Source organism: Taudactylus pleione, unplaced genomic scaffold, assembly GCF_031769625.1.
Source record: "Taudactylus pleione unplaced genomic scaffold, aTauple2 ptg000277l, whole genome shotgun sequence".
NCBI classification, from domain to species: Eukaryota; Metazoa; Chordata; class Amphibia; order Anura; family Myobatrachidae; genus Taudactylus; species Taudactylus pleione.
Window position 1 is genome coordinate 4,322,471 of NW_028284679.1, and position 18,839 is coordinate 4,341,309.

At 48.5% G+C, this 18,839-nt stretch overlaps 1 protein-coding gene across 1 annotated transcript in view; it reads left to right on the forward strand.

Annotated features, from left to right (window-relative positions):
* Positions 1-18,839, forward strand: part of DTNB (dystrobrevin beta) — a 200,639-nt gene that overhangs the window by 89,424 nt on the left and 92,376 nt on the right. Inside the window, exons 6-8 of the mRNA XM_088481740.1 lie at positions 1,825-1,979; positions 11,762-11,867; positions 18,310-18,476. Coding sequence (XP_088337866.1) covers positions 1,825-1,979; positions 11,762-11,867; positions 18,310-18,476 — 428 coding nt within the window. The remainder of the gene's footprint in view (positions 1-1,824; positions 1,980-11,761; positions 11,868-18,309; positions 18,477-18,839) is intronic.

Below are 18,839 nucleotides of genomic sequence, written 5' to 3' on the forward strand. Positions count from 1 at the left end.
TAAGGTTTAGTGGTCTGTTATTGCCAGCAATAAGGGTCTCCCCCCAGCTCCTGACATCACACAGTCATTAGTATGTCCTCGTCCTCCTGCCTGTATCTTCCAGTGATGTCTCTTTACCTTTCTCACCATTAGATGCAAGGCCTATTAGCTTAGCTCTGCATATCGGATGCAGACGATCCTAGTTAAGGGTCGGCCCTGAGGTTCCCAATGATGTAACTGCGTTGGCGAAAAGCACAGAATGGTAAAACAACCTGCGCTGTAAAAGTCGTAGCATAGAACGAAGTCTAAGGAATAAAGATGATCGACATGTGGGGATCTATTTAAGCCTGACAGATAATTTGCGGGCGCAGTACTTAGAGCCTGATTCAGAGACGGACGCTAATGTGACGTGTACGAAAATAGGCTAATGGTTGCAAAGCTTACCCGAGCATAAGACGCCCGCTGCTGCCTTCTCATCTGCGTGCACCGTCGCTTATCTGCGTAAATATCGGTAACATCGAGCAGCCATCTTGCCCTTGTGGCAGACCTGAGCATCCGCAGCCTTGGGAGCTTTCCTGGCACGCAGAGCTGCGCAGGAGATCGCATAGGCTTATTTATGAACGCCGATGAAACGCAGTTCAAACGGACACGCCTGCGTTTTACAGACCACCCCCCCGTCACCACCCCCAAACGCTGGCAGCCTATCACTCACTGTGCGATGGATTCCTCTGTGCGTCCGTAATCGCAGTGCGATCACCGCGCACACGCAGTGCGGGTTGCACGCATGCGTGATGGCAAACAATCGCTCGATCTGCACATCGTAATCGCCATTGCGTCCAGCTCTGAATCAGGCCCTTAGACACGATATATAGACCTTCGCTTGGATTGAGTACAGCTGCATAGAATTGGAGTGGCGGGTAAAGTGGCATTACATGAAGACCGTAGCTTCTGTACGAGCCGTGGGCGGTGTCGCAGTGATATTTAGGAATGCCGCAATTATCTGTGAAGGGAAAGCGCAACGTGACTGTATGCGGGAGACGCTGTTTCCCCTGTCACGGGAAAGCACGCTGCTCACTGGCTGTGGGAGGGTGTCAGAACGGACACTGCGATATCACCTGTGTCTTACCCATCCCCAGTGGACAGATCGCTCTCTCGTGGTTATGTAGCTGCCAGCGAACGTGACTTCTATTATTGATCATCGGGGGTGTAGATTTGGTGCAGGGATTAAGGACAAAGACTTATCTAGGGTTTCACAGCTTCACTTTCTGTTCCCCAGATTCTTGGTGACTATCAGGACCACTCAGGTTTTACCTTCTGCCCAGACCTCAGTTCTTCTTCCCCTGATAGCGACCTCCCACTCCCTGTACATCATACACCCCCAATAGGTAACATTCATGAGTGCGGAGTTATATATAGTGGCCTGGTAGTCCTGTTTCTGGCTAATCCATGGCCCCCTCTGGTTGTCTGTCTCTCAGGCAGGTGGTGGTGTGAAGACCAAGAGACGCGTTTCCATCAGAACATGTAAGGGGTACACACCTCCCGCTAATCTGGGCGCTATGCCCGCACTGTATGCAGCGCTCAGTGACGCGGACACCTAGAGATGTAGTGAGACCATAGACACTGGCTATAAGGATAAGGGGCAGTGGCAGGCTTTGATGGGACAGACGGGGCATTAAGGAGAGAAGTGTTGCATTGCCTATAGGCAGAGAGTATGTACTGTGCATATAGCAATCTACTGACCCATCCCCTGTGTGTAATCGGCTTACGTAATACATGGAGCACGGTGAGGCCGGCGTACGTCCTTCATGTGACCCTGTAAACGCATTTATCTCTTCTCCTACCCAGATATCTTCTCCCAAGTGTCCGACTCCAGCGGGTTCATGGTCTACGTCAAGTTCGACCAGTTCCTGAGGGAAGTGTTGAAGCTTCCGACGACGGTGTTTGAGGGTCCCTCGTTTGGGTATACAGAGCACTCTGCGCGGACGTGTTTCACACCGCAGGTGAAGGCCGGGGCTGTCTCTGTATTGTTATAGTATGGGTGAGTTCTATGTACTGGCCAGTCCCTGAAACAGGGACTATGGAATATAGGGATGTTAGAGGTCACGAGGAGCTCTGTGATCGTATGAAAGCACAATATTCCAGACCATGGTGAGTTATTATATCTCTATAGGTCACACTAGGCTAATAATACATGAATTGTAGCTTTTGACAATGGTATTAGACATTTCAGTATTCCATTTGCACATGAGGAGGAGGAGGAGGAGCCTAATACCTGTAGGTGTATGTAGTGTAGTCAGTGCTGGGCCTGAGGAGGAGCCTAATACCTGTAGGTGTATGTAGTGTAGTCAGTGCTGGGCCTGAGGAGGAGGAGGAGGAGCCTAATACCTGTAGGTGTATGTAGTGTAGTCTGTGCTGGGCCTGAGGAGGAGGAGGAGCCTAATACCTGTAGGTGTATGTAGTGTAGTCTGTGCTGGGCCTGAGGAGGAGCCTAATACCTGTCGGTGTATGTAGTGTAGTCTGTGCTGGGCCTGAGGAGGAGGAGGAGCCTAATACCTGTAGGTGTATGTAGTGTAGTCTGTGCTGGGCCTGAGGAGGGGGAGGAGCCTAATACCTGTCGGTGTATGTAGTGTAGTCTGTGCTGGGCCTGAGGAGGGGGAGGAGCCTAATACCTGTAGGTGTATGTAGTGCAGTCAGTGCTGGGCCTGAAGAGGAGGAGCCTAATACCTGTAGGTGTATGTAGTGTAGTCTATGCTGGGCCTGAGGAGGGGGAGGAGCCTAATACCTGTAGGTGTATGTAGTGTAGTAGTGCTGGGCCTGTGGAGGAGCCTAATACCTGTAGGTGAATGTAGTGTAGTCAGTGCTGGGCCTGAGGAGGAGCCTAATACCTGTAGGTGTATGTAGTGTAGTCAGTGCTGGGCCTGAGGAGGAGGAGCCTAATACCTGTAGGTGTATGTAGTGTAGTCAGTGCTGGGCCTGAGGAGGGGGAGGAGCCTAATACCTGTAGGTGTATGTAGTGTAGTCAGTGCTGGGCCTGTGGAGGAGCCTAATACCTGTAGGTGAATGTAGTGTAGTCAGTGCTGCGCCTGAGGAGGAGCCTAATACCTGTAGGTGTATGTAGTGTAGTCAGTGCTGGGCCTGAGGAGGAGGAGCCTAATACCTGTAGGTGTATGTAGTGTAGTCAGTGCTGGGCCTGAGGAGGAGGAGCCTAATACCTGTAGGTGTATGTAGTGTAGTCAGTGCTGGGCCTGAGGAGGAGGAGCCTAATACCTGTAGGTGTATGTAGTGTAGTCTGTGCTGGGCCTGAGGAGGAGGAGGAGCCTAATACCTGTAGGTGTATGTAGTGTAGTCTGTGCTGGGCCTGAGGAGGGGGAGGAGCCTAATACCTGTAGGTGTATGTAGTGTAGTCTGTGCTGGGCCTGAGGAGGGGGAGGAGCCTAATACCTGTAGGTGTATGTAGTGTAGTCAGTGCTGGGCCTGAGGAGGAGCCTAATACCTGTAGGTGTATGTAGTGTAGTCAGTGCTGGGCCTGAGGAGGAGGAGCCTAATACCTGTAGGTGTATGTAGTGTAGTCTGTGCTGGGCCTGAGGAGGGGGAGGAGCCTAATACCTGTCGGTGTATGTAGTGTAGTCTGTGCTGGGCCTGAGGAGGGGGAGGAGCCTAATACCTGTAGGTGTATGTAGTGCAGTCAGTGCTGGGCCTGAGGAGGAGCCTAATACCTGTAGGTGTATGTAGTGTAGTCAGTGCTGGGCCTGAGGAGGAGGAGGAGCCTAATACCTGTAGGTGTATGTAGTGTAGTCTGTGCTGGGCCTGAGGAGGGGGAGGAGCCTAATACCTGTCGGTGTATGTAGTGTAGTCTGTGCTGGGCCTGAGGAGGGGGAGGAGCCTAATACCTGTCGGTGTATGTAGTGTAGTCTATGCTGGGCCTGAGGAGGGGGAGGAGCCTAATACCTGTAGGTGTATGTAGTGTAGTCAGTGCTGGGCCTGTGGAGGAGCCTAATACCTGTAGGTGTATGTAGTGTAGTCAGTGCTGGGCCTGAGGAGGAGGAGCCTAATACCTGTAGGTGAATGTAGTGTAGTCAGTGCTGTGCCTGTGGAGGAGCCTAATACCTGTAGGTGTATGTAGTGTAGTCAGTGCTGGGCCTGAGGAGGAGGAGCCTAATACCTGTAGGTGTATGTAGTGTAGTCAGTGCTGGGCCTGAGGAGGAGGAGCCTAATACCTGTAGGTGTATGTAGTGTAGTCAGTGCTGGGCCTGAGGAGGAGGAGCCTAATACCTGTTGGTGTATGTAGTGTAGTCAGTGCTGGGCCTGAGGAGGAGGAGGAGCCTAATACCTGTAGGTGTATGTAGTGTAGTCTGTGCTGGGCCTGAGGAGGGGGAGGAGCCTAATACCTGTAGGTGTATGTAGTGTAGTCTGTGCTGGGCCTGAGGAGGGGGAGGAGCCTAATACCTGTAGGTGTATGTAGTGTAGTCAGTGCTGGGCCTGAGGAGGAGGAGCCTAATACCTGTTGGTGTATGTAGTGTAGTCAGTGCTGGGCCTGAGGAGGAGGAGCCTAATACCTGTAGGTGTATGTAGTGTAGTCTGTGCTGGGCCTGAGGAGGGGGAGGAGCCTAATACCTGTAGGTGTATGTAGTGTAGTCAGTGCTGGGCCTGAGGAGGGGGAGGAGCCTAATACCTGTAGGTGTATGTAGTGTAGTCTGTGCTGGGCCTGAGGAGGGGGAGGAGCCTAATACCTGTAGGTGTATGTAGTGTAGTCAGTGCTGGGCCTGAGGAGGAGCCTAATACCTGTAGGTGTATGTAGTGTAGTCAGTGCTGGGCCTGAGGAGGAGGAGCCTAATACCTGTAGGTGTATGTAGTGCAGTCAGTGCTGGGCCTGAGGAGGAGGAGCCTAATACCTGTAGGTGTATGTAGTGTAGCCAGTGCTGGGCCTGAGGAGGAGGAGCCTAATACCTGTTGGTGTATGTAGTGTAGTCAGTGCTGGGCCTGAGGAGGAGGAGGAGCCTAATACCTGTAGGTGTATGTACTGTAGTCAGTGCTGGGCCTGAGGAGGGGAGGAGCCTAATACCTGTAGGTGTATGTACTGTAGTCAGTGCTGGGCCTGAGGAGGAGGAGCCTAATACCTGTAGGTGTATGTACTGTAGTCAGTGCTGGGACTGAGGAGGAGCCTAATACCTGTAGGTGTATGTAGTGTAGTCAGTGCTGGGCCTGAGGAGGGGGAGGAGCCTAATACCTGTAGGTGTATGTACTGTAGTCAGTGCTGGGCCTGAGGAGGAGGAGCCTAATACCTGTAGGTGTATGTAGTGTAGTCAGTGCTGGGCCTGAGGAGGAGGAGCCTAATACCTGTAGGTGTATGTAGTGTAGTCAGTGCTGGGCCTGAGGAGGGGAAGGAGCCTAATACCTGTAGGTGTATGTAGTGTAGTCAGTGCTGGGCCTGAGGTGGGGGAGGAGCCTAATACCTGTAGGTGTATGTAGTGTGGTCTGTGCTGGGCCTGAGGAGGAGGAGCCTAATACCTGTAGGTGTATGTAGTGTAGTCAGTGCTGGGCCTGAGGAGGAGGAGCCTGATACCTGTAGGTGAATGTAGTGTAGTCAGTGCTGTGCCTGTGGAGGAGGAGCCTAGTACCTGTAGGTGAATGTAGTGTAGTCAGTGCTGGGCCTGAGGAGGAGGAGCCTGATACCTGTAGGTGTATGTAGTGTAGTCAGTGCTGTGCCTGAGGAGGAGGAGCCTAGTACCTGTAGGTGAATGTAGTGTAGTCAGTGCTGGGCCTGAGGAGGAGGAGCCTGATACCTGTAGGTGTATGTAGTGTAGTCAGTGCTGGGCCTGAGGAGGAGGAGGAGCCTGATACCTGTAGGTGTATGTAGTGTAGTCAGTGCTGGGCCTGAGGAGGGGGAGGAGCCTAATACCTGTAGGTGTATGTAGTGTAGTCAGTGCTGTGCCTGAGGAGGAGGAGGAGCCTAATACCTGTAGGTGTATGTAGTGTAGTCAGTGCTGTGCCTGAGGAGGAGGAGCCTAATACCTGTAGGTGTATGTAGTGTAGTCTGTGCTGGGACTGAGGAGGAGCCTAAAACCTGTAGGTGTATGTAGTGTAGTCAGTGCTGTGCCTGAGGAGGAGGAGCCAAATACCTGTAGGTGTATGTAGTGTAGTCAGTGCTGGGCCTGAGGAGGAGGAGCCAAATACCTGTAGGTGTATGTAGTGTAGTCAGTGCTGGGCCTGAGAAGGAGCCTAATACCTGTAGGTGTATGTAGTGTAGTCAGTGCTGGGCCTGAGGATGAGGAGCCTAATACCTGTAGGTGTATGTAGTGTTGTCAGTGCTGGGCCTGAGAAGGAGCCTAATACCTGTAGGTGTATGTAGTGTAGTCAGTGCTGGGCCTGAGAAGGAGCCTAATACCTGTAGGTGTATGTAGTGTAGTCAGTGCTGGGCCTGAGGAGGGGAGGAGCCTAATACCTGTAGGTGTATGTACTGTAGTCAGTGCTGGGCCTGAGGAGGAGGAGCCTAATGCCTGTAGGTGTATGTAGTGTAGTCAGTGCTGGGCCTGTGGAGGGGAGGAGCCTAATACCTGTAGGTGTATGTAGTGTAGTCAGTGCTGGGCCTGAGGAGGAGCCTAATACCTGTAGGTGTATGTAGTGTAGTCAGTGCTGGGCCTGAGGAGGAGCCTAATACCTGTAGGTGTATGTACTGTAGTCAGTGCTGGGCCTGAGGAGGGGAGGAGCCTAATACCTGTAGGTGTATGTAGTGTAGTCAGTGCAGGGCCTGAGGAGGATGTGGAGCCTAATACCTGTAGGTGTATGTACTGTAGTCAGTACTGGGCCTGAGGAGGGGAGGAGCCTAATACCTGTAGGTGTATCTACTGTAGTCAGTGCAGGGCCTGAGGAGGAGGAGGAGGAGCCTAATACCTGTAGGTGTATGTAGTGTAGTCAGTGCTGGGCCTGAGGAGGAGGAGGAGCCTAATACCTGTAGGTGTATGTAGTGTAGTCAGTGCTGGGCCTGAGGAGGAGCCTAATACCTGTAGGTGTATGTACTGTAGTCAGTGCTGGGCCTGAGGAGGAGGAGGAGCCTAATACCTGTAGGTGTATGTAGTGTAGTCAGTGCTGGGCCTGAGGAGGGGAGGTGCCTAATACCTGTAGGTGTATGTAGTGTAGTCAGTGCTGGGCCTGTGGAGGAGCCTAATACCTGTAGTTGTATGTACTGTAGTCAGTGCTGGGCCTGAGGAGGAGCCTAATACCTTTCGGTGTATGTAGTGTAGTCAGTGCTGGGCTTGAGGAGGAGCCTAATACCTGTAGGTGTATGTAGTGTAGTCAGTGCTGGGCCTGTGGAGGAGCCTAATACCTGTAGTTGTATGTACTGTAGTCAGTGCTGGGCCTGATGAGGAGCTTATTCCTGTCAGAGTGTGGATTTTTGCAAGCAGAAGTCTGCGCTAAGTGCTGCCTCAGGGCTATTCGCAAGGCTGCTAATTGAATAGTTCCAGGCACTTTACCTGCAAGCTGAAGCTTCACAGTAAAGCCTCCCTCTGTCACTCACATAGCAGCAGACATCCTGTGTGTTTGGTTTCGGGAAGTCTAGCTAAACTATAATTGCACACCTTTGTGGAATACCTTCAGTCAGCTGAGTACCCTGCTTCCCTCCAGTGGTGGTAAATCATTTAGGGGATTTTTTAAAAATTATTTATTACCACTTATTTCTTCTTCGGGGTCTATAGAGCTCCACAGGGGAGACAATGGGATGTATCTGGAACTTGGAGGACCCAACAGCAAAGCTCTTCAATCCCGGGATGCTCCGGTCCTTCCCCCTATTCTCTGCTCACGTCCTAAGGGCAACCCAGTTTCGTTGGTGTCCGGCAGGAGCTGGATTACCGTTTTAATAGGGGGCTGCTATTAAGCAGCCCAAGCTTATGTTTATGATTTTATTTATTTACCTCCCCCCCCTAGCAGTTCTTTTGCACAGGCTTTCCATCAGACCCAAGCAAGGCCCTGCTGCTCCAAAAGGCCATTCAGTCCTTACTGCTCTCAGGAGTAATAATTTTGGTCCCCTACTCACAGAGAAGGAAGGGCTATTCTTAGTTCAGAAACCAAACGGGCCTCAACCTCAAGTTTCTGAGCAAGTTTATCAGGGTGCCCAGGTTTCGTATGGAAACCCTCTGCTCTATTTTCCTGGCTATGGAACCTGGGGACGTTAAGGTGTCTCTTGACATTCAGGACGCTTATCTGCATGTAACTATAGCGCCTTCTCATCAACAATATCTCTAGTTTGCTATCCTACAGCAACATTTCCAATTTCAGGCTATGCTCTTTGGCCTTTCAACTGCTCTTCGGGTCTTTACCAAGATCATGGCAGTTATGGCGGCCTATCTTCAGCATCAAGGGATCAGACTGGTCCTATATTTAGACGACCTCTTGCTGTTGGCCAGCTCCCCAGAAGTTCTTCACCGCCATCTACAGATAACCATTGCCTTTCTACAAATGCACAGTTGGCTGATCAAATGGAAAAAGTCTTCCTTGACACCTTCTCAAAGAATGGTACATCTGGGAGCCCTCCTGGACTCTCAGGTTCAGAGACTCTTCCTAACGGCAGACAAAATCTCGGTATTACAGCAACAGGTACGCAGACTACTACACAGCCGCCGAGTGTCAATTCACTCTGCAGTGCAGACCCTGGGATTGATGGTGTCCACCTTCGGCATGGTGGAGTTCGCTCAGTATTACTTCAGGCCCCTACAACACCTGATCCTCTCCAGGTGGAACGGGCTGCCTCATCTGCTCAGTTCACAGATGATGAGCCTCTCTCCAGAGGTCTGCTTGTCTCTGGCCTGGTGGCTACAGACGTCCCACTTCATCAAGGGACGCCCCTTTTGGATCCCGGACTGGGTACTCCTAACCACGGACGCAAGCCTCTGTGGGTGGGGCGCGGTGACTGGCCAGCACTTTTTCCAGGGCCGCTGGACTCAGGCCGAGGCGGTCTTACCAATTAACGTCCTAGAACTCCGAGCCATCTACAGGGCTCTCACTCTGGCTGAGGATATCCTTCACAACAGGCCAGTACAAGTACAGTCCGACAACGCCATGGCAGTGGCCTACCTCAATCACCAGGGAGGCACTCGAAGTTGTGCAGCAATGGCAGAAGTGTCTTGCATTCTCACATGGACCAAATGCCATCTCCGCTGTGTTCATCCCAAGAATTCTCAATTGGGAAACGGACTTCCTAAACTATCACGACGTGCATGCAGGAGAGTGGTCTCTACATCCAGAAGTCTTTCAGCTTCTGGTGGACAAATGGAGTCTACCAAATGTGTATCTCATGGCATCAAAACACAACTACAAACTTCCAGTGTATGGAGCCAGGAAAAGGGACCCCAACGCGGCCTTCATGGACGCATACCTCTTCCCTCCAATATCCCTTCTTCCTCGAGTTCTTCGGAAGTTCAAACATGAAGTCCAGTCCTGTTGGTAGCTCTGGCTTGGCCCATACGCCGTTGGTATTCTGACCTTTAAAGTCTCTCCATAGACTTTCCTCTTCAACTTCCTCTATGACGAGTCCTGTTGTCTCAGGGTCCCTGTCTACATCCGGACCTGGCCCGCCTATCTTAAACGGCTTGGCTATTGAGACATCCCTCCTTAGGTCTAAGGGATTTTCTAGCTCTGTGGTCCAGACCATGTTCAGAGCTCGTAAACCGGCCTCTGCCAGGATTTATTACCGGGTATGGCATACATTTATCCAGTGGTGTGTCCCTAGATACTATGACCCTCAAGTTATTAAGGTTTCTAGAATACTTGCCTTTCTTCAGGCCTGTATTGGATCTTGGACTCCGCCTGGCATCTCTGAAAGTGCACGTCTCTGCTCTCTCCATCTGGTTTCAGCGCAAAATTGCTCCTCTATCTATACAATCTCCCTTTGTCCCTCCTGTGGCTCCGTAGGATTTGTCAGTGGTTATCCACGCACTTCAGGAACCTCCATTCGAACCCTTGGAATCAATGCATGTCAAGTGGTTCACTGCGAAGACATTGTTACTTCTGGTTATAGCATCTGCCCGTAGGGTATCGGATTTAGTGGCACTTTCGTGTCGCTCCCCCTTTTTAAACTTTCATCAGGACAGGGCTGTTCTTAGAACACGCCCGGGATTCCTTCCCAAAGTGGTTTCTCGTTTCCACATTAATGAAGAAATTGTGGTTCCAGCCTTTCAATCACCAGACCTCTCGGCAGGTGAGGCCTCTTTGGATGTAGTCCGTGCTCTGAAGATCTACGTGGACTGCACTAGTTCCATCAGGAAATCAGACTCCCTCTTCATCTTATATGGATTCCATAACAAACAGACTCTGTTCAGATGGATTCGTATGGCTATCCCACGAGGGACCCACAGAGCGAGTAGAATGAGCAGATACTAAAGTCGGAACAGGAAGGCCTGTCTACGTGTAAGCCGCCTTGCGAATAGCCCTGAGGCAGCACTTAGCGCAGACTTTTGCTTGCAAAAATACACACTCTGACAGGAATAAGCTCATCCTCAGGCCCAGCACTGACTACAGTACACTACATACACCTACAGGTATTCGGCTCCTCCTCCTCAGGCCCAGCACATATTCCAAAGCGTTTTACAGAGAGTATTTGTCCAGTCACATCAGTCCCTGCCCCAGTGAGCTTACAATCTAAATTCCCTACCATATGTACACACACTAGAAGGATAATTTTTTTTTTTTCATTATCCAATGAACTTGCCAGTATATTTTTCTATTGTTGTTGAAAACTGGGACACCAGGAGAAAACCCACACAAACACACACAGAATATACAAACTCCACACAGATAGGTCCGTGGTGGGAATTGAACTCAAGACCTCAGTGCTGTGAGGCAGTAATGCTAATCACCACACCATCTAGCACTATACAAAGAACCCACCTGCAACATTTAAGAATACTGTCACCTTACTACAGTCTAACACATACATAACTATGTGATCTGCACAGCAATATGAGAGGGTCTGGAGAACGGGGAGGCCTTGCTGTCTCAACATTTGTTTATCCTGGCCCCTACTCTCAACACACATGGTCCATCTAGTGTCCAATCACATTTCTCAAATGACCACCAATTTCTCGCTTTACTTTATTATTACATATCCTATATATGAGCCCTTAAATGTACAATTGCAAGTCATCATAACCCATCAGAGATGACAATTGGAGACCGGTTCTTTCTGTAGTGATGAAGGATTCTCTGAGAACCAGGAATAAAGTTTCTGTCATGGTGTCTGGAGTCCATGGACCTCTGTTCATCACTCGTATTCCTGTGTTGGGATTCTGTATAAAATACCGACCGTCGGGGATCCTGGCGGTCAGAATCCCGACGCCAGGATCCTGACAGCGATAACATACCGACACTTGTTGGTCATTATGATAACCCTCTCCCTAACCTCCCCTCTCCGCACCCTAACCTAATCCTCCCCCTGGTGCCTAACCCCGCACCCTAAAACTCCCCCCAACCTCGTTATCTACCTGAGGCATCCCGGAGGCCGGTGCCGGGATTCTGACCAGCGTCGGTATTCTGGCGCCGGTAATGTAAGCGTTAGCATCCCGACCGCCGGGATGCCAAACACATACCCCGTGCTGGATGTAAAAGGTCTGCAATGACATAGGGTCCACTATATTAATATATTTACTGGTTCGTATACATATGTGAAAAGCAACTTACCGTGTGCTGTGTCCTCTTGGGCATATAGTATGAGGCGGGTCTGTTGTGTACTTCTCTCTCCTATATGGAAACTACATTTCACCACTTGTTCTGTTGAATTCATGTTTTGCAGAAGAAGATTGCGCTGAACATGTATTTAGACACAATAATGGCTGATCCCCCTCCCCAGTGCCTTGTCTGGTTACCTCTAATGCATAGACTTGCTCACGTAGAGAATGGTGAGTAACCGATGTCTGGATGCCTATTGTTCTGTATTATTCTTACGTGGTAGCGTAATGATCCCACTAACTAATTATTTCTATATTATTATTATAACGCTCTGTTATCTGCTGGTTATTCTGTATGCTAGTTCCTGTTATAGCCGGAATCCTATCCTAGATATCAGCCATCTTGTATTGTTGCAGTTTATTTCTTACTGGAAAAATGTTATCTGTGAAGCAAATAATAAAGGGATTGGTACTATAACATTGTTTATTGTATACAGTATGTCATTTAGGTTTAGAGCCAGAATATAACTCTATAGTGCATTCTGTAAGAAGCTGGCTAGTGGTTGTGTATGTAGTCGATGGTTTGCATACTGAACTTGCCTGTATGTTCTCTCTTCTTCAGTCTTGGTTTGGCCCTATGTTCAGTCTTTTCCACCCTTTGTGTGAAGTGGTGCTACATTCCCTCTTCTCCACTATGGACATGACCCTACAGTCCCTCTTCTCCACTATGGACATAACCCTACATTCCATCTTCTCCACTATGGACATAACCCGACATTCCATCTTCTCCACTATGGACATGACCCGACATTCCCTCTTCTCCACTATGGACATGACCCTACATTCCATCTTCTCCACTATGGACATGACCCTACATTCCCTCTCCTCCACTATGGACATGACCCTACATTCCCTCTTCTCCCCTATGGACATGACTCTACATTCCCTCTTCTCCACTATGGACATGACCCTACATTCCCTCTTCTCCGCTAGGGACATGACCCTACATTCCCTTTTCTCCACTATGGACATGGCCCTACATTCCCTCTTCTCCACTGTGGACATGACACTACATTCCCGCTTCTCCACTATGGACATGTCCCTACATTCCCGCTTCTCCACTATGGACATGTCCCTACATGAATAATGATCCCCACATTTTTTTTCTACGCCCATGGATGTGGCCATACGTTCTCTCTTCTCCATCCTGGACGTGAGCATACGTTGTTCTCCATCCTAGATGTGAGCATACGTTCTTCTCCATCCTGGACGTGAGCATACGTTCTTCTCCATCCTGGACGTGAGCATACGTTCTTCTCCATCCAGGACGTGAGCATACGTTCTTCTCCATCCTGGACGTGAGCATACGTTCTTCTCCATCCTGGACGTGAGCATACGTTCTTCTCCATCCAGGATGTGAGCATACGTTCTTCTCCATCCTGGATGTGAGCATATGTTCTTCTCCATCCTGGACGTGAGCATACGTTCTTCTCCATCCTGGACGTGAGCATACGTTCTTCTCCATCCTGGACGTGAGCATACGTTCTTCTCCATCCTGGACGTGAGCATACGTTCTTCTCCAGAAGAAAATATCCTAGCGCTTAAATACAACACTGAACCTATGTCAAGGACAGACCTGCAGCGGTGTGATAAAGGGGAATAATTGCAACCCCACAAATATTAGACAAATACAAAAGCACACACACCGCGCTGGTAAGAAATTAATATGAATATGAATAGAAATATGATAGAAATTTAATATATGCAAAAATATGCAAATGAGATGGTGATAAATAGAACATATATCAGAATAAACACATAAATGACAAAAAATCAAGGATAAAAATAGTAAAAGGTGAATAACTAGCACATGTACACATAATAATAACAGTTGTACTGGTTAGGAATCAGAACTGACGATTCCTGCATTGAAAAAGTTCCAAATGAGCATATGAGAGATGTTTGGATACACTTGGTTAGTTAATCCATAGTTTGAAATTAAGTAACGCTTGTCTGCAAACAATGTGTCAATTGAAATATCCACAATAGAAGAATCTGGAGCTTATGTAGCAATAAATGGCTTGAGTGCTTGAAGTGTTAACCCCGTCGGGCACACAGTGCTGAAAGAATAAAGGTACTAGCCAGTTCCAGAGGTCTCAATCAATTGCAAGGGAAGAAATAATATAGTGTCTCACCGGCTAAGCAGTGTATAGCTGACCAGGTCAGAATATTCAGAGACGCGTTCTTCTCCATCCTGGACGTGGGCATACGTTGTTCTCCATCCTGGACGTGGGCATACGTTGTTCTCCATCCTGAACGTGGGCATACATTCTTCTCCATCCTGAACGTGGGCATACGTTCTTCTCCATCCTGGACGTGGGCATATGTTCGTCTCCATCCTGGACGTGAGCAGACGTTGTTCTCCACCCTGGACGAAAGCATACGTTCCTTTTTCTCAACACTGGACTTGACTTGACTCTATCTTCTCTCCTCCACACTGGGCTTGATGTGACCATACATTCCTTTTTCTCCAAACTGGAATTACCGCGACTCTACGTTCCCTCTTCTCCACACTGGACTTGATATGATTCTATGTTTCTTTGAGGAAATTAAATGTGATACTTTTTAGCCCTAATGTTTCCTTGTTCATATGAATGTTGTATACATTGTTATCTGACCTAGCCACACAGTAAGTAAATATGAGAGAAATGTAACCTCTCACTCGAAAATCACTTCATGGGTTGAATTCCACCTCTGCAGGGGACACTTAAACCAATTACCCTGTCATTGTTCCTTCTATTTGCTTCCCTTTGTTCCTCTCTGGACTTTAACAGATAACACGAAGCCAAGCCAACATGTGGTCGTCAGGAAAAGGACAACCGGGGAGGTAGGATTAAAGGACAGGATAAGGGACTCCCACCAATAAGTAAACTGTGCAACTCCCCTGGGTGGTCATGAGCACCGTGGGAAATTGGAAGGTTTTAAAGGAGTTCACCCGGAGCAGCTCCTGATGTTAGTCACTGACTTTGGCTAAGAGGTGATACTCTGCCAAGGTGCTTAGTGGAATGCATCACCAGTCCTTTGTGGACTTATACATCAGAAGCTCTTGTGTGGACTTCCTATTGTGTCCTGTGTGGACTTATACGTCAGAAACTCCAGTGTGTAAGTACTCGTGTTCCCGTGTGGACTAATCTGCTATAACCTAACGATACTGGATCAGAACCTCTATACACACCTTCCTATACCTTCTAATGTCCTGCCTATACCTTCTAAGGATGACGCTAATTTGCGTACACAGTCACACCATAAATAAAGACTTAGACGTGGAATCTGTGGTTCCAAAGCACAAGTGATATTCAGGTAAAAGTTCAGACAGTTACACGCAATTGATCAAGACACAATTTAGGCGCAAAAGGAAATTATACAGACCCAAGTACAGTATACATACGCAGGCGCTTCCGGACCCAGAGATAGGCATCAGCAAGAGACCCCTCGTCATTCAGCATTCAGCACGAAGACTGAGAATCAGCGTTCGTGCACTCATATTTATACCCCCCCAGAATAAACAGGACGAAAGGGAAGTCTGTTGCTGATATCATTGGTTCTCAGGGGTGAAGCATCTGTTACAGCACATTTAACAGGCTGGTTCAAACAGACTCTCCCTGCCTCTCACAGCTGGGGGTCTTCCTCTTCACGCCTCCGGCAGCATCCTAACAGTTGTTTCTAAAATATAAATTTTGTTGCTTGTAGGCTCTGCGATCCATAACTCGGGAATGCATGATGCGATCTCCCCACTGATAACACCGGAATACTGTGAAAAGAGTACGCATCAGTACAACTCCAAACACGACTGGTTTAGCATGTATAATACCTTGGTTATCAAATATCTTTATTTCTCAGCATTTAAACTAACTGAACCTACTTAAATCATACACTTTAAAGCTTATTGAACCTTATGTGTGAATATGTAATGTGTGGGTATCCAGGGTTTGATATGAGGACGCTAGTTAACTTGGGGCAGATGCGTGCGCATAAAGCTAATAAAACAGCGGTTTCATACAAAGTCCTATGCATTCGCTAATATGCGACTAGTTAACAGCGCTATTGTGTGTATTAATGTGTGTATGAGAGATGGTGAAAGATGCAAACGCATGGTGCTATTAGTATTATCGCCACATGTACTAAAATGTGAGTTTATCTAAAATGTCGCTTAGGCGGCCATTCGCAAAATGGCGTCTTGCGGCCAGCCGCCAGATGGCGTCGCCGCGATTACATTTTAAACTGAACTTGTCTTAGCCAATTATTCAGCTTCGACACACCGCTGTGTGGAATCAGTGATAGTGTCTCCTGTGTGGAATTCCTATTGTCTCCTGTGTGGATTTATACACCGTAAACCCTGGTGTGGAAGTATTTCGTGCTCCAGTGTGGACTAATCCGCTATCAGCTATCACTTCTGTGTGGTATCAGTGATAGTTTCTTTGGTGTGAAATTATTTGTCTTTTAAGGCCTGTGTGGAATTGTTGATATATACTCTACAGGGACTGGCTCTGTCTGGACTGCTACCTCCATATTGTCTATTCGCTACACTTACCTATTCTCTTTGTGTATTATCAATTTCTGTGTGCGGTGAAAAATAAACCATTACTTACATTACACTGGACTTGACGTGACTACATTCCCTCTTCTCCACACTGGACTTGACGTGACTCTATGTTCCCTCTTCTCCACACTGGACTTGACGTGACTCTATGTTCCCTCTTCTCCACACTGGACTTGACGTGACTCAATGTACCCTCTTCTCCACACTAGACTTGACGTGACTCTACATTCCCTCTTCTCCACACTGGACTTGACGTGTCTCTACATTGCCTCTTCTCCACACTGGACTTGACGTGTGTAATACACATGGTTACAAACTTAGTATTGAAGCGTTGGCCATGTGATACAAATAATAAAGAGAAAATATATCATGCTTTAGGCATACAAAACATTTTAGAGGATGGGACAAGGTCAAGAGATTTGAAATGTACAGTATATGGTTTTATTATTGTGATTACATCGGCTACAGATGGTCTACAATAGTAATACACAGTAAAATTATAAGACACACCCATGAGCCAGATACCAAAATGTATACTGCCAAATATAAATGCCAAATGGATTGTAGGACCTCCGTCTAGGAAATGAAGCGCATACCAGGTAGTATCTCCCAGACATTAGTATAGTACAATCTGTAGAGTTCTAGGAATAACTCGTATAACTTTCCCGCAGCTATTTTGTCTCTTCTCCTCCAGGGACAGGACACTATGTTGTCTCTTCTCCTCCCTGGACGGGACACTATGTTGTCTCTTCTCCTCCCTGGACGGGACACTATGTTGTCTCTTCTCCTCCAGGGACAGGACACTATGTTGTCTCCTCCTCCAGGGACAGGACAGTATGTTGTCTCTTCTCCTCCCTGGACGGGACACTATGTTGTCTCTTCTCCTCCCTGGAAGGGACACTATGTTGTCTCTTCTCCTCCCTGGACGGGACACTATGTTGTCTCTTCTCCTCTCTGGACGGGACACTATGTTGTCTCTTCTCCTCTCTGGACGGGACACTATGTTGTCTCTTCTCCTCCCTGGACGAGACACTATGTTGTCTCTTCTCCCTGGATGGGACACTATGTTGTCTCTTCTCCTCCCTGGACGAGACACTATGTTGTCTATTCTCCCTGGATGGGACACTATGTTGTCTCTTCTCCCTGGACGGGACACTATGTTGTCTCTACTCCCTGGATGGGACACTATGTTGTCTCTTCTCCCTGGATGGGACACAATGTTGTCTCTTCTCCCTGGACGGGACACTATGTTGTCTCTACTCCCTGGATGGGACACTATGTTGTCTCTTCTCCCTGGATGGGACACAATGTTGTCTCTTCTCCTCCCTGGACGGGACACTATGTTGTCTCTACTCCTCCCTGGATGGGACACTATGTTGTCTCTTCTCCTCCCTGGACGGGACACTATGTTGTCTCTTCTCCTCCCTGGATGGGACACTATGTTGTCTCTTCTCCTCCAGGGACAGGACACTATGTTGTCTCTTCTCCTCCCTGGACGGGACACTATGTTGTCTCTTCTCCTCCCTGGATGGGACACTATGTTGTCTCTTCTCCTCCCTGGACGGGACACTATGTTGTCTCTTCTCCTCTCTGGACGGGACACTATGTTGTCTCTTCTCCTCTCTGGACGGGACACTATGTTGTCTCTTCTCCTCCCTGGACGGGACACTATGTTGTCTCTTCTCCTCCCTGGACGGGACACTATGTTGTCTCTTCTCCCTGGACGGGACACTATGTTGTCTCTTCTCCACCGGGGATGGGACACTATGATGTTCCTTCTAAAGCCTGGATTGGACATTATGTCCTTCACTTTCTTGTGTTTGGCCAGGTGCTGTCTAACGGAGTATGGTTGGAAAGTAATTTTTATAGATGTTACAATGTAATATCAATGTTTTACCTCTCTTTCTTCTCTCTCTCTCTCTCTCTCTCTCTCTCTCTCTCTCTCTCTCTCTCTCTCTCTCTCTCTCTCTCTCTCTCTCTTTCTCCTTGTCTCTCCATTATCCCTCTTCTTCCCTCTCTCTGTCTCCCCCTTCTCTTCCTCTCCCCACCCCCCATTTCTCTCCCCATATGTAGTCTTCCACCCAGTGGAATGTTCCTTCTGCCGGTGTGAGAGTATGATGGGTTTCCGCTACCGCTGCCAGCAGTGCCACAGTTACCAGCTCTGCCAGAATTGTTTCTGGCGAGGTCATGCCAATGGTCCACACAGCAACCAGCATCAGATGAAAGAGCATTCCTCCTGGGTAACTAACCTATCTTATCTTCATAGCATACTTAAGTTGTAGTTATTTCCATATACTGCCCTGCATTATTCTGCCCCTGGTATCTGTATACTGCCCTGCATTATTCTGCCCCTGGTATCTGTATACTGCCCTGCATTATTCTTCCCTGGTATCTGTATACTGCCCTGCATTATTCTTCCCCTGGTATCTGTATACTGCCCTGCATTATTCTTCCTCTGGTATCTGTATACTGCCCTGCATTATTCTGCCCCTGGTATCTGTATACTCTCCTGTGTTATTCTGCCCCTGGTATCTGTATACTGCCCTGCATTATTCTGCCCCTGGTATCTGTATACTGTCATGCATTATTCTGCCCCTGGTATC